The sequence below is a fragment of the Chenopodium quinoa genome, unplaced genomic scaffold, assembly GCF_001683475.1.
Source record: "Chenopodium quinoa cultivar QQ74 unplaced genomic scaffold, ASM168347v1, whole genome shotgun sequence".
NCBI classification, from domain to species: domain Eukaryota; kingdom Viridiplantae; phylum Streptophyta; class Magnoliopsida; order Caryophyllales; family Amaranthaceae; genus Chenopodium; species Chenopodium quinoa.
The window spans coordinates 1206211-1221944 of record NW_018743979.1 but is presented as its reverse complement, the minus strand read 5'-3'; the positions used below and the strand labels follow the sequence as shown (position 1 = coordinate 1221944).

Sequence of the window (15734 nt, the reverse complement as noted above, 5' to 3'; positions counted from 1 at the left end):
AAAGGTAATTCATTTACTATTAAAGGACTTGTACTAATGGTCAATAAAAAAAATAAAGGAACGTTATTTGAATAGTATTTTATGTTATTTGAATTTCTTTTAATTTTTTATAATGTTATTTTATAAATTGAAAAATAATTGAATAATACTCCACATAGCTATATAAGAAGTGGACTAATTTATTTATATCTCCCGTTGAATAAAAACTAAAATTTTCTTATCATACCATCCGCATCAGTAACTACAATCAATCTAATATATACGTGTTTTATTTACCCGTCACACTCATTAAATCTATAGACACAATAATAACCTTATATTTGACCTACCAGAACATATATTTTCCTAAGTTAAGCATTGTGCCAAAAACTATATATTATATAATAGTCATATATATAACCAACAGCTGATTAAATATAGTATACGACACAAATACTTCGTATATAGGTATGGATACTGATAATTTTATATAAATAAAATATACGGAGTATATATTACTAAGATTTATCCCTACCTTAATTATAAAAAGGTTAACAAAACTCTTATAATAGTGCATGAACATTTATATATCTAAAAATATTCTTTTTACATATATTTTCCCCCATTTAATTTTAAATGCCTTAAAATTGTCTTTTGAATTCGCTAAATTGATTTAAAAGGTTATGTTTATTTCAATATTTAAAGCCATTTACTATTTTCATTTCCTTTTGTTTTAATTTTTCTATTTAGAATTTATTAGACTATTAGATTTCAAGATCGAAGTCAATATGTTTTTACCGTACAATCACTAAATCAAAGTCGCTCAACTAAAGTTTTGGACATTGCATAGCTACACAACATCCAACACATTTAATGATTACATGCAAATAATTTTAATAAAACTACGCATTCGATATAAGTTATTAAACAATTTAACTATATATACATTTTGATAGGTTTATATCTTTCATATTAACAAAAATTTACAAATGTTATTATCATATTTTGAAAAAAAAATAGACTTTGGAGTTTTGTATAAGATAGATAAAGGATAAGTTAATTTCTGTCATATATGCATTGAGTTTTGGGTGTTCTATCCGGTTCACTACCCTTTGAGCTAATCTAGATTTGAGGATCAGTTCTAGGTTATTAGGTTCCACTCCCTTCCGATTGTTGTTGCAAGGGAGCACACTGGTCCTCCCTACCAAGTGTAGTCTCAATCACCACTACACCAACAACCAATTGGTGTAGTGGTGATTGGAACTACACTTGGTATGGAGGACACGTGTTATAAAATATTATATTATATACGTATACTTTTTTATATTATAAAAAATATTATATTATATACACATACTATTATAGTTAAAAGTATTATTATGTATAAAACAACATAAATTATTGCACATGATTGTTGTATATCTAGTATAGTACATGAGCAATGCACGATTTTTATTTCAAAATGTTAGTTTTTCTAAAAAAAATTCATAAGTAATTGCATTGTTAATACGAATATTACAATTTAAAACCTGAGTAATAGTTATAATATATTTTATATCTATCCCTTTTCCGTCAAATGTCTAATTCAATTTAACTTTTATTCCTCTTGTTTAGATTGGTTATTGGTTCAGTTTTTTTTTTTTTTTTTTTTTTTTTTTTTTTTTTTTTTTATGCAAGAAAAACAAAAGGTCATTGTAAAAGACATTGTAAAAGACATTGGAAGGCCGATTAAAATTAAATTTATGTTCAAGATTATGTATTTTTTTCCAAGACAACATTTCGGCTCAACATTCAGTATTTGTCAAGGAGTACAACAAACGATAAAAGTAATTTTTACACTAAAAACTTTTGTATCAAAAACTTTTACATTATTTTGGGTAACCTTTATCAATAAAGCATAAATAACTTTCATTCATTACAGGATAACTTTTATAATAGGTGCACAATATTTTATTGTACATCTGATATTTTGGGTAACTTTTATCAATAAAGCATAAATAACTTTCATTCATTACAGGGTAGCTTTTATAATAGGTGCACAATATTTTATTGTACATCTGCTTTTTTTTAAATGTTTGTATTGATTTCATAATTGACGTCAAACTAAATATTATCGATTTTATTTAATTTTCATAAAAAAAAACAATATTAGCCTTTCAAAATACGAAATATTTGTTTCCTTAATTATGCCACTTTAATCATATTGCTTCAAATTAGTTATTATTCTTTAACTTAACTATAAATAAAGATTTGAAAGATTTTATGGATTATTTGTATTATTGGAAAGTATATATTTATTATAAAAAATTAAATCAATATTTATGTTAGGAAATCATGAAAATCTTATGCATGTATAGAAACTTGCTTTTATTGTTTGAAGTTTAACAAAAATAACTATGCTTAAATATGTAAACAGTAATTATATAAATTTATTTTATACATAAGATAAGCCAATGAGAGAGTGACATTTGTCATCCTCACATTGAGGCGCTTGTCTTTTAGTATAATATAAATAGATTCCAAACTACCCTTTAAGTGGGCTTCAGATCTGGTGTTGGTGAGTTTGGTGGTTCGTCGGTGCTTTTGGTGGTGTCGCGGGTGGTTCTAGTGGGTCGTCGGTAGGTTTTTGTGGTTTCGGTGGCAAAGGTGGTTTTTGTGGTTTCGCAGGGGTGGAGGAGGATCATGGGGTTGGTGGCGTGGGTTTGGTAGTTTCGTGGGTCTTAGAACTGGTTGTTTTCGGTGGTGTTGGTGGTGTCGGTGGGTCAAAATCTGGTAGTGTCGATGGTGTTGGTGGTTTCGCAGGGGTGGAAGAGGGGTTTTGGTGGTTTCGTGGGTTTGGTGTGGTGGGTCTGGATGGTGGTTGTGGGTGGCGTGGGTTCTAAATCTAGGTGGTTTTCGGGTAGAAGTGGTTTTGTTGGGTGATTTCAGGTGGTTCTGGGTGGTTTCTAGGTGGTTTTGTTGGTGGTTTTAGGTGGTAGCTTTTCGTTGCTGGTGGTTCTGGGTGGCATCCTCGTTCATCGGTGGTGGTGCTGGACTTTTAGTTGTTTAATTAATTATTCACCCTCTCTCCTTAATACATTATTTACATGCCCTTACTTTTTAACAATTATGCTTAAAAACTTTTGACTTGGGTACCGTGCAACCCCCATTTGTTGCAAGAAATAAGAAACGAAGGGAGTATATATATATATATATATATATATATATATATATATATATATATATATATTACCCAAATCTCAAATTTATAGATATTGCTACCACTTAACGGAATCTGTTAAGTGAGAACCACTAAATGTGAAGTAGGTGTTTCGCTTGTAGCAGTGTATTTGCGACATGATCGATAAACCATAATTGCAACATAGATCGCCAAAATTTCTTTTTTCTTTTGAAATCATAAACTTTCATGCAAAAATTTCTCATTTCTTATTGGCATGATTGTGAATCAATCTTAATCTAATAATCTTCCTCCCTTGTTGGAGTAGATTCAACACCGCTAAAACCCTAACTTTTCATGGTTTAATTTACTGAATTTTGCATAATTTTTGGGGCAAGAGTGATTTCGAAGAATGGGGCTTTACTCAACTGCGACGATCTCAGCTGACGCCGTGAAATTGTGTGTGTTTGACCTGCGAAGGGGACAGCGAGAAGGTGAAGAGGTTGAAAAAATTCTGTATTTCTATCCCTCCGAATTGCCATTGACTGATCAACTCTCTGTGATTGGGCTTAGTGAAGGTTTGATCACCTTCACAAGGTTAGTTAATGCTCTTGCATTTCTTGTTTGCTTCAACCTAATTTGCTTTGGTTTGCGGAATTGACATGTGTATTGTATTTGATGATTGTTACCTTGTGTGTTATGATTGTAATTACGATTGTAATTACTGGGGAAATTGCTGTGTATAATTTAGAGGTTATTCTTTTCGAAATTGCAAAGTAGGCAATACTGTGCTAGTATAATTTATAGGGGTATTCTTTTTTACAAATAAATGGAAGATTGCGAAGTAGGCAATACTGATTTTTAGAGGGGTATTCTTTTTTCTACAAATAAAAGGGGAATTGCTAAGTAGGCAATACCGTGTATAATTTAGAGAAGTTTTCTTTTTCTACAAATAACTGGGGAGATCGCAAAGTAAGCAATACTCTGTATAATTATAGGGGTATTATTTTTTACAAATAACTGGGGAGACCGCGAAGTAGGCAATACCGTGTATAATTTAGAGAAGTTTTCTTTTTCTACAAATAACTGGGGAGATCGCAAAGTAAGCAATACTCTGTATAATTATAGGGGTATTCTTTTCTACAAATAACTGGGGAGATCGCGAAGTAGGCAATCCTGTGTATAGTTTAGAAGGGTGTTCTTTTCTACAAATAATTGTGGGAATTGCAAAGTAGACCACATTGTGTATAGTTTAGAAGGGTGTTCATTTCTACAGATAATTTGAGTTTGTTAATGGGTATAGGCTGATTGTTAAAGTTGTTTGAGGTTTGATGTTTATTTATTTATTTATTTTTTTAACTTTTGGAGTAAAATGGAAATGGAGTTTGTGTTTGTTGATGTCTCCACTGATTTGTTCAAGAGTTTTGTTTTTTTTTTTTACATTCTTTTTGAGATTGTGTGTATGAAGTTAGTGCAGTCGAATGCATGTACATGCTAACTTGATGTGATGAGTGTTAATTTTTTAGTATGATCTGATCGTATGTGTAGAGTTTTCTGCTCACCAGTAGCAAAATTTTTATCTTTTCTGTAGAATCTTCTCTCCAGATGCTGCTTGTGAAGTCATTGAGGCTGAGAGGCATTCCCATGTTTTCTATGAAGCAGAGCCTGACGTTTGGATGGTGATGGTATGTATATTGTGCTTTTACTAATAAATATCCCTTCCAGTTAACTTGTATGACTTTTATTATTGTGAGGTGGGCCTTTGTTTCTGCTTGGGTGATGAGGAATCTATCTCTAGAAGCTTGTGGTAGGCTAAGAGCTAAGACTTGATTTGTTGTTTGTTATAATCTTAATTGTTGTGTACTGATAATAATGCTTAACTACTTAAGTTGAATGCAAATATATCTGAACTGGGTTCAGAGCTTGTACCCTGTAGATTGTATTTTGATTGTTGGAGATGCCGGTGATGACAGATTGTAGTTAGATTGTTGGAGATATTGGGGAAAGGGATATGAGTAAGAGAGGAAAACACTCCCTCTATCATGGTTTATAGTCAATTTGTCCCATCTTTCCACAATTGAGAATATATATGATTTCACTTGGTGCCTTTTTTCATTTTTTTCTCCACCCCTTGGTGTAATGTTACAAATTTTTTGAATATTTCTTTCTAATAGTGGAAATGTGTTTTATCAAATTAATTTATTATACATGCTTATTATATTACCATATGGTAGACTTGTAGATTAAAAATAAAGGAAAAGCTGACATTACTGCCATTTTACTCTAGCATATTATAAATACATAACTTTACGATCATATATGGGTTTCATTGGGGCATTAGGAGAAAGGACAATGCATTCATCCCACGATGAGGCCAACCGAATGGAGATTTGAATATCCAACAGCTTCATATACTATGTGTGTTCAGTATCCACTGTATTTATTCTGTGGTTTTGTCTGTTCTAGGTAGTGGAAAAGAATAAGGAGTTGGAAGGTATATGGCGTATCGAGGCCCTAAGGGGAATGCTTAAAGAAGTGCATTCTCTGTTTGTAATGTTCAATGGATCCATAAGAGCAATGCTTGACAAGGAATCTACTGGAGCACTTATCCGCTCACATTTATTCTCCTTTATCACTGATTATCTGTTTGGTAAGGCCTGATTCTTTTATAAAATTGAGATTGTCTTTCTACTGTCTTAAGTTGTAAAAATTTATTTTAAGTTACTAATTGTCAGCATGTCAAAAACGGTATGCTTTGGATTTCTGCTGCTGGGGTAATGCTGAAGTTCCTGTGTCATTCTTCATTGGATTTGTGCCATTGTGGCATAGTGCTGAAGTTGCTTCCCTCGTGCCTCACTTAAAATTTTCTCTTTGAGGCAGATTTCCTTGCTGGAAAGAAACTCCAACTACCATCCTTCCATGATTCTTTACAAGAAAGAGGAACTGTGCAGATGTTGACTGTAGGACGTGAGGCTGCAATAGAAATTCAGGTATGTAATTGGGTTATTTATTTTTTATAGTTGAAGAGATTCCTAACTCTTTGTTAGTTATTGCTTCATCTGATGCGTCCTAGATTGATGTAATTAAATTATTTTGTTCATTGGTGGTGATGTATTTTAAATGTAGCTTATCTTATTCTGAGTTATCATCTGTCTCAGCCTTAGGATCAGAAATTGGTCCAGAATCAGTGACAGGTGATGTGTACTGCATCATCTGGCAGGAAAAGCTCACCTGTTATTTTCTAGGACCTAGGCAGTGACAAATCAATTCTCTTATATCATTGTAATCCTAAAATTAATTAAACCTGATTAAAGAAGTCTTAAAAGAAGCCCAATCTTTACTTCTAGTTCTAGAAATACTGCTATAATGATTTTTGTGAAAAACTGGCCATATAGTGCTACTTGCCTTAGTTGCCTACTTCAATCTTTTGTAAATGTTTGCATGTATCATAAAATGTATAGTGTTTGTGTAATACTGTAATAGGATGTTCAACGAGTGAGAGGATGTCTGCAATGGCTGGTCTCCCTCACTTTTTCTATTGATTCCATCAGTAGTGCTTAGTTTTATCTTTTTACCTAAAAAATAAATGGGGGCTAACATTCATTTGGAATACAGATGGCAAAACGGGTTAATAGTAGATGAGAGATTGATAGATGAGGAACTTTGATCGGTTAAGGTGAAGGTAAGAATGAACATATGTAATGTGGACCAGTGTGGCGGATACAAGTGATGGTTAGGACTGTATGCAACCCCGATTGAAGGAATAGGTATTTTGGGGTTGTAGTAGGTGGCCTCATGTGCAGTTGTTCACTAAGGTTCTTCTAAAGTTGTAAGAACCCGAGCCATTGATTACCAATCTCTTATCTGAACTGACACTTGAACGACACTTCTTGTTGTCTTTCTTTCTTTCTGTCATAAAAAACCTCCTATACCCATCCAATCCGTAAAGTCTGCCAACGCCCCTTGCTCTCTGTGGAGCCTCTGATCTGTCTCTTCCATCTTTTCAGCTTAGGAACAGTTTCTGCTCTCCCTGTGGTCTCTATTGTTAAGTCAACAATAGGGGTCATTAAAGCTTTCCCTCATCATTCAAAAGCTCTAATTGTAATCCTGTCTGCCCTAACTTTGATGTGTTCAACCATGAATATATTAAATCCTTTTGTATATCTTTCGTATCATCATCAATTAGTATTTTACCGTGCAGGAACTGGGATAATCATGCCTGTAAGCACTAACAATTTCTTTTCTATGAAGCTAAAGATTATCTAGTTCTTCTACCAAAGAGGAAGTATACCCTGGTTGTAGCCGATCCCATTTCTGGGATTAAGGCTTTGATTGTTGTTGTTGTTGCTATTAGGATCCTCTGGATATATCTTTCAAATTCTATTTTTTTATTAAGGGTTCTCCTGAAAAGTTATGTAGGACATGTTTCTTGTGCCCAAGGTTCTAAATGTTTTTTGGCTGTTCCTTTCTCTAATAGTTCCAAATGCTGGGAAACTCTTCTCCAAATTTTTTTGAGGATTATATGTTATACCGGGAACTTCTTTCCATGCATTTTGGTCTAGCTTGAAAGATGACCAGCTTGTCAAATCTTAGGTGTGTTGATTACAATGGACAAAATTATTATCATAGAGACCTAGCTTTGACTTATTCTCTGTTTAGTAGCTACTAGCTAGTCAGTTATTTGCAATTTTTATTCTATGCTTTAGCGTACAGACTGTTTGATTGGTAGGTTTATGGGTGCATTAATTTTACCCTACGCCTTTCCCTTGTTGGCCCCTTGCTTGAGGCATCAGTGCTATCAGATGGTATGATGCTGTGACTGATCCTCGTTTGAGCATTTGCTTGCTGCGCTCACCTGTGGGACTGAGGTTGCAGTATGTTATGATCGGTTGATTCTGCTCAACCGAACCATCGATAACTTATGCTATATGTACATGAAATTACACACTGGATGAGGTGGCCTTGTAATCTATAAAGCAGTCAGGGCATGTTTATATATGATCAATGGCACTTGTTACCTATGGAGTGGCCTTGTAATCTTTAAAGCAGTCAAGGCATGTAAATTATTGTCAATGGCTATAGAATGGCCTTGTAATCTGTAAAGTACTCAGGGCATGTAAGTTTATGACCAATGGCACTTGTTACCTATGAAGCATGAGTACGCCTGTTATAGAGTGTATCCTGTACTGTAGACGGGGAAGGGACAATTACGTTGAAAATACTTCCCCAGGACGTCCCAAAGTGTATGTTGATCCCATTACTTCTTGGGGATGGTAATTGGGTGTATTTGTGTCCCCTGGTACTAAATTTAACTGTTTACCCATAAAAGAAATTGATAACTTATTCATTCCAAACTTCCAAGTATTCATCAAACATTGAGATTACGGTTGAGTAGTGAATCCGACATTTTTTTTTGAGGCTCTATCTTTCTCACCTCCCGTGGGAATACTGATTACTGAATAAATGGATAAAAATTTCACACTTGAATGCAACACAGCTTGTACGTAATTAGTACACCTCTTATTGTCTTTGACTCTTTCACTACCCTCTTGGCCTCTTTGCCTGTTGTTATGTAATGGGTAATTCATCAATTATTTTTTTATTTACTTTTTACTTGTCTAATTCTAAAGCTTTGGCCTTTAACCCTCAAATATTTTTTAGCGGTTTAATTTCTGCAATGATTGTTAAAAAAAGGAAAAATTCACAGACTTATTGTTTGAGAAATTATAAATAAGAATTGATAGATATTAATCATCGATATGTTTTTTTATTTTGATTTTCTGTTTTTCATCAGCTTTCTCGTTTATCTCTGTTGTCTGTATTGATGCTACATGCCTTGTTACTTAGTTGAGTTCTTGAAATTTCTTAATTTGACCTGGAACTATGACTTTTAACTTTCAAGAGAAATGGGCCTACTGTCCTTGAGTTTCAGAAGATTTTCAGAAACTTCTTGCAGCCAATGAAAAAAGATGGGGTCAAATAGGTAGATCTGCAACCTGCAAGTATAAAGGATGTCCATGTTGGGCCATACATTGTAAAATTCTTGATTGGTCTATTATTTCTTAAAAAAAGTAGAAAGGACATTGAACCCTTGCAATAGTTTTGGAATGCTATAATTCTAAGCTTAAAGTAGCAAACCCTTTGGCTTCGTTGACAAGTGGTGCAGGTTTTACTTGCATGCAAAGTGTTGTGCTAAAGCAAGTATGCAGACCAAATGACCATTACTACATGGTATGTGGCTATGCAGTATGATAGGATTCGTGGTACGGGATTGAGAACACTAAATGGTACCCGTAGCAATTTGGGTATGCAAGGAACAATTGTGATTAAAAATATTTCAACGATGCAGGTTATGCAAAGTGTTATGTACATATGGTAAAAGCAAGTATGCAGACCAAATGACCAATGCTACATGGTTTGCGGTATGATATGATTTGAATACGGGAACGAGAACACTAATTGGTACGCGTAACAAATTGAGTACACCTAGGAATGGAAATGAATCATAAATAAAAATCTTCATCAATGCAGGTCATAGGCTTGTTGAACCTGGTCGCAGGGTTTACCTAATTGGGTTGTATTATCAATTAGTCTATCAAATTTGGTTCAAAATCAGGGGTCCATACCATGTTTCCGGTAACACTGATGCAGACTGATGTAATAATGGCGTGCATCGAAAGTGTTTTTTGATTTCCCTTTTTAAATGAGGTATGAGATGCTATAGATAGTCTTCTATAATTTTGTTCAATACTGATCACCTTACTAATTTGGTTGTTCCATGTGGGAACTACATACACTTTCTGGTTTTGGGTGTCAACTTCTTCACAATTATTACTGTATATGCAGGTTTCAAGACTTGGGGATTATTTTTTTGTACTCCTGTCTTCAAATTATCTTCCTGTTAGATTTGGACACACATATTTAGGATTTAGTAGGGTTGGTTGATTTTTTAGTATATGATGGGAAAATAAAAAGTAAATAATAGGTAGTGGGTAAGAGAATCCGCATAATGTAGAATGTAGAGTATGAATAGAGTTCCAGAGAGAGAGAGAATGGAGAGGTCCACATCACATGGATTGAGAGGGTATAATAATAATTTTAAGTAACTAGAAGATTTTTTGTAGACATTCTTAGAAGGAGCACAAGAAGATTATGTGGCTGGAGGGAGTAACTATCAATTCGTTCATATTTGGTTTGTTTGTTGTGGGTATTAAATATCGTTTTTGATGCTGGAGTATTGGCTTGTTTATTTATATCATCAAATATGCATGCTTCTGCCAATAAATGCGAAATAAATTTGAACAATAGGTTATTGTTCCCTTTTTCTTTTGTTTTTTAAATCTCCCCTTTTGATGTAACTACCTACTCTTACCTAAATGAAATGGGCAATTTGCAGTCACTAGTACGAGTGCTTGAATCATGTGCTGGAAGTGCAGGGTGCCATTCCCTTGTCTTGTTCCATGATCTGTTGGTGTCAACTTCTGTTTGTCCGGTATTTTCTGACTCCAATTTGTTTAGTTTTATCATTTTCAGTAAAAGTTTTGTTGGGTACATCACAGCACGCCAAATATATTTAGAATGCTAATATCTAACGTGATTTTCCAGGATGACACTGTCAACTTATATACTTATGCTGTTTTAAGGATGACTCCTCGTGCTTTATCTGCCAGTGGTAGCTCATGGTCCTATTTACGCAAAGGAAATACTGCTGCTCATCTTACAGCAGGATCCATCCTTCCAACTTCATCCACTTTTACAGAACGAGTTCAAGGATCACGAGATACCTCCCCTAGTGGAGAAAGTAGATATCTCATTGCAAGGCCTTTGCAGCAGGGCAAGTGGTCAAAAGGGAAGGATGGTTTTCTTGTAACTAACCAATGGGGATCAGATATGAATGCTTCATTCCTCACTGTTTTGCTTCAGCAAACGAAAGAGAGAATGTATCTTTGTGCACATCAGCACAAAAATGTCACCATTATTCTTCTGATTCCTGTCACCTCTATTAATAATGCAGAAAGAGAGATACCTGTGCTGAAGCAGCAGCTTTTGGAGAATGTTAGTATCTATTTCTGCTCCGTATTTTAAAAGAATATGAGTATATCTTTTGTCAGTTGCCAAAAAAAAAAAAATGCTAGCATTTATACTGCATTATGCAATCAGTGACTTTTTCCATATGTTTCGGTAGTTTGCTACTTTGCTTATTATTATAGTTCTTTATTTTTGTTTGGTATTAATTTATTTACTGTGTCTTTGTTTGTGTCTTTGTTCATTAATGCAATTTTCCATACATATATGTAGATCTACTCCTAAGTTATTTTTTTTTTATTTAATCCCCTATAATTTTGTTCCTTCTGGTCCTATTTAGCTTGGTAATCTTATAAAATTTTAAATCTAGTGCTTTTGACTTGTCCTTCTTTAAAAAAAATTTTGTTTAAAGGTCATCCTTATGCTGATATTGTCGAAATTCTTTGTGTTTAATGTTGTTTATTTTATGTAATCTGATAGGCATCATTAAAGATCTTGAAAGTTGAAGAAAAACTTGCAAAAGGTTGGGGAGGTGAGAATGCGTACCATGTCAGTGGTTATCGGTATCTGTTAGTGGATGGTGATAGATGCGTGTCCAGGGCTTCTCCTGCAGCAAAAGCTGCAACCTTAGCAAAGGTAGCTTCTGATGCTAACAAATTTGCTACATTCACTTAAATTGAGTATTTTTTACCCATAACTTTTACTTTGTCTTAAGTTACCTCCCCCCTCCCCCCACCCAATAAATAAAAAATATATTATAACACCCCAATCAAAGCTTACAATATGAGTAACAGTGGAATTCATAGCATCTGTCCATTATGCATAGCGTTATATATGAGGTTAGTTTTGATTTTAATCATACTGTTTCGTTTAATTCTATCTGGTATTTCCAGGAATCTTTGGTTGCAATGTGCAAGCTGAGGGAAGAGGTTGACATGGAAAAGAGTAGAACTAAAGATGATGATGTAAATCATGATAAAGACCTGGAAGTGTGCATCAGGGCCAAAAATAACTCATGGGTTGTTGCTCGGATATTGAGAGGAAAAGAGCTCTATGTGGTTTTGGAGAAAGCCAACGAAACACTTCTTTATGCATCAGATGCCATTGAAAAGTTCAGCAACAGGTAATTTTTTAATTATTATTTGGAAAAACTGTCAAGAATAATATGACCTTTCGCCCATCTCCCAAAAATAAAATGAGCTTTTGATTATCCCAGAATAATATAACCTTTGATGGGCATTTGCTCAAAATAGAACATGACCGGGTAGTAACCTGTTCAATTAGTTAACTAGGACACGTGTCATATATTGATTGGGTAGAGTTTTTTTTATATAAAAAATTAGCATTTAAATTAATTTTAACAATTAAATTCTTAAAAAAATAATTTTAATTTTTTTTTTTACTACTATTAAAAAACTGATTCCACCTTTCCCCTTTTCATCTTCTCCCTCTATAAATTCCTGCAGGAGCACTGTCCAACAGCACCACCAAGCGCACCATTTTACGCACAACTTTCTTGCCCCCAGCCACGACATCACTGTCAAACATCCTTCATTCATCACCACACAAACGACATCCCACAAACACCCACAAGCTGCCTCCCCCTCCGTCAAACAAAACTACCCACCATTAAGCCTCCTAATGCCACCCTCGAAAACCCCAAAACAGATTCACCAACAAAACCACCCCCTTACGCTTGAAATCCTTCAACCACTGTTTAAGGGGGAAAAAAAAACTAAGAAAAGGAAGGGGGTGATTACGAGGGAAGTGCTAGTATTTGGGTGAGGAGTGACGACTGATAAGTTATGAGTAGGTAGGGGCCTAGGGGGAGGGGAAGGTGTATGACAGTTGATGGAGAAAGGGAGGGGTTGATGGGGGAAGATTTATTTTTTATTGAAAAAATAAAGTTAAAATCCATTTTGTTAAAAAGGAAATTTTAAATTTTAAATATTACTCCCTCAATCCCCAAAAGTTCAACCCTTTTAACCTAATTTTAGTCCCAAAATGATTGACCCATTTGCATTAAAATACCTACCAATTTACAACAATATTTGTGCAAAATTAGCTTCCCCATATCAATTTTGTTTTTTCATGTATTACTCTCTATTTTTTTATAAACCCCATGTAAAGTTATATTTCCAATACAATTTTAGTTCTTTTTATTTAACTTTCTTAATACCTGCAAAATCAGCCTAAAAGGGTCGTTCTTTAAGGGACGGAGGGAGTACATCCTAACCAATCAAAATGTGCCATGTGTTATGGTTGACCCATTAAAACAATTACCAATTTTTCATTCTATTTTGAGCGGATGCCCATCAAAGGTCATATTATTTTGGGATAATCAAAAGGTCGTTTTATTTTTGGAAGATAAGCGAAAGGTCGTATTATTCTTGACAATTTTCCTTTTTATTTAAGATTTAGCTTCGTGTCTTACTATTTTCAAAAGCAGGGTATTAGCATTCGGCCACCTTACTTTGAATTACATAAATATTTAGACCATCGGATGTGATTAATCAAGTCGCACATTTTTTCAATCACTTAGCGCATAACAATTCATTGAAGGAACTAAATGGTAGGCAAGTAAGCTTAATTTTATGTTGATGATCTTACTGGATGATAGAGTTCAAGGATGCATTTTGGTTTTAGTTTCATATGCATTACTTAATAATATAAACTATCCTAGCATCGTTAGTATGTTACTTGGACTCCAGTTATTATGTCAGATGTGAATATGATTCTAGTGCGAATACCCATGGTGGGGCACAGATACTTGAGGTGAAAAGAAGAATCTACATCACATAGACTCGATGAGTAGTGCTTCACCATTTTGTATTAAAGTGTCCTTCCAATGCATCCTAAAGTAGGCAAGAAACCTGTATGTCTTGCTGGTTTAGTATGGCTCATAATATAGAAATTTTCTGTGAGAGGGCGGCTAAAACAATTGAAATGATCAGGTGAAATTTTTTAACCCATGGAGACTGGTATTTTTTGTATGTTATGATTCTCAAACTTGTTTCAATGGTTGCGTTATCAGGCTGTCACTCCCTTCTCGGCCTACCTTGGTTTTTAGTTTGTTTTTCTCTCTGCTACTTGGAACATATTCTCATTCTTTTTTGGATATTTAACTTATTTTTGGTACAAGTTAGGCAAGGTTGGAGTGGATATATTTTGTCTTTCACGAATCATTAAGTATTATACCCTCAGCTAGTCATCCCTGTTTTGGCTGTCTTGCGTAGCCTTCTCAGTGGTTCATTAGCGTTGGCTGCTTACTTTTGTTGGCCATTCATTGGTCATGGTGATAGTTCATTGTAGTGTCCGAGGGCTTCTTTAAATTTGACTAACAGCAGAACTAAATACTTTAGATAAAGTTCCTCATTTTCAAGTCCCATATTTGCACTTTCATGTTACACTAATGGGACTTGTAATGATGCATTGCTATAATGTTCAATTATTCATGTTCTTCACTTGAAATTGTAGGTATTGCAATGGAATTTTCTCATAGAGTTCATATTCATGGAAGCTAAATGCAAAATGAGGCGGAGAAGAAGCTTGTATCATTCTTTAGACTTTTGCTTAGAATCATGGCACCTTATTTTGTACATTTTTGTTGAATATAGGTGGATAAATGTCCAAATAGTGTCTAGTTTATTTTAAAATGTCCACTTCTGTATTTGATGTTATCTATTCACATTGTTGGATCAATATTATTGCTGTTATAATTGTGCATATATGGGTGTTTTTTTTTAATAAATTGGTACATTAAGGCCGAAAAGTTGTTTATTTCCATCCTCATCATTTTTGAACACCATCGTTCTTGGCACAGCTGCAAGGCCTGCAACAAACGTAAAAGAGTACGAGTTCGGCTCAGCAAGTCCTAAACACTAAACACATACTAATCGCAATCAGGAATTACCAAAGAAAATTGCGGTTTCTTAATGTAGCATATTGATGTGGGAACTGCCCATTAATTTAAGCCATTAAGTTTTTAGAAACAACGATTTTGGTGGGTTTAAAGGAAGAATTTTATCCTTTTCGTTATTTTTCTTTTATGGTGATTTAATTTAGTGATAGAATAAATAAAGATAAAAAAAATAAAAAAGTTTGACGAATAGAAACAAGATAATGATTTTGGGTTATATCAGTATGACAGTATCAGACAACATCCAAAATCTTGTGTTTTTTTTTAAAAAAAATTCCTTATATCTTGATACACGGATTAATAGAGCAATTGTTGTAAACTTGCAACTATTAAAAAACGGATGATGTACGAATTAATAGCCTATTATAACCAACAGACATAGTAATGAATATGAAAATACGTAAATGTTTATATTCATTAATATTATAATTTCCGTCAAAAAAAATATAATTATCAAAACTAGAGTAACAAAGTAATCTCTCCGCCTTTTAATTAGCCTTGTAGACCTAAAATTTGACACTTTCAAATAATATAATCACATTCTGGATGATATAATCACTTTTTTAGACAATATAATTATATTTTTGTGAGTTATATAATTATCTTTAGGATGATAAAATTTAAAAATCATCTTTTAAATGATGTAATTTACTA

At 33.9% G+C, this 15734-nt stretch overlaps 1 protein-coding gene across 2 annotated transcripts; it reads left to right on the top strand.

Annotated features, from left to right (window-relative positions):
• Positions 1-3237: 3237 nt before the first annotated feature.
• LOC110689994 (vacuolar fusion protein CCZ1 homolog B-like) lies at positions 3238-14889 on the top strand. Of its 2 annotated transcripts, XM_021866813.1 has the most exons (10): positions 3238-3733; positions 4728-4821; positions 5603-5786; positions 5872-5910; positions 6017-6126; positions 10533-10628; positions 10742-11191; positions 11642-11797; positions 12055-12284; positions 14639-14889. In XM_021866813.1, the coding sequence occupies exons 1-10, from the start codon at positions 3549-3551 to the stop codon at positions 14661-14663; spliced, it is 1569 nt and encodes a 522-aa protein (XP_021722505.1). In that variant the 5' UTR covers positions 3238-3548; the 3' UTR covers positions 14664-14889. The 2 variants fall into 2 exon arrangements, with proteins under 2 accessions (XP_021722505.1, XP_021722506.1); XM_021866814.1 differs by lacking the exon at positions 5872-5910 and having other exon boundaries at positions 3239-3733.
• Positions 14890-15734: the final 845 nt, after the last annotated feature.

Bases quoted from the DNA above. Each gene is read 5' to 3' on its own strand.
- LOC110689994 (XM_021866813.1), top strand. From the start codon at position 3,549: ATGGGGCTTTACTCAACTGCGACGATCTCAGCTGACGCCGTGAAATTG. The intron at 6,127-10,532 runs GTATGTAATTGG...GGCAATTTGCAG, and splicing joins AGGCTGCAATAGAAATTCAG to TCACTAGTACGAGTGCTTGA. The intron at 12,285-14,638 runs GTAATTTTTTAA...TTGAAATTGTAG, and splicing joins ATTGAAAAGTTCAGCAACAG to GTATTGCAATGGAATTTTCT.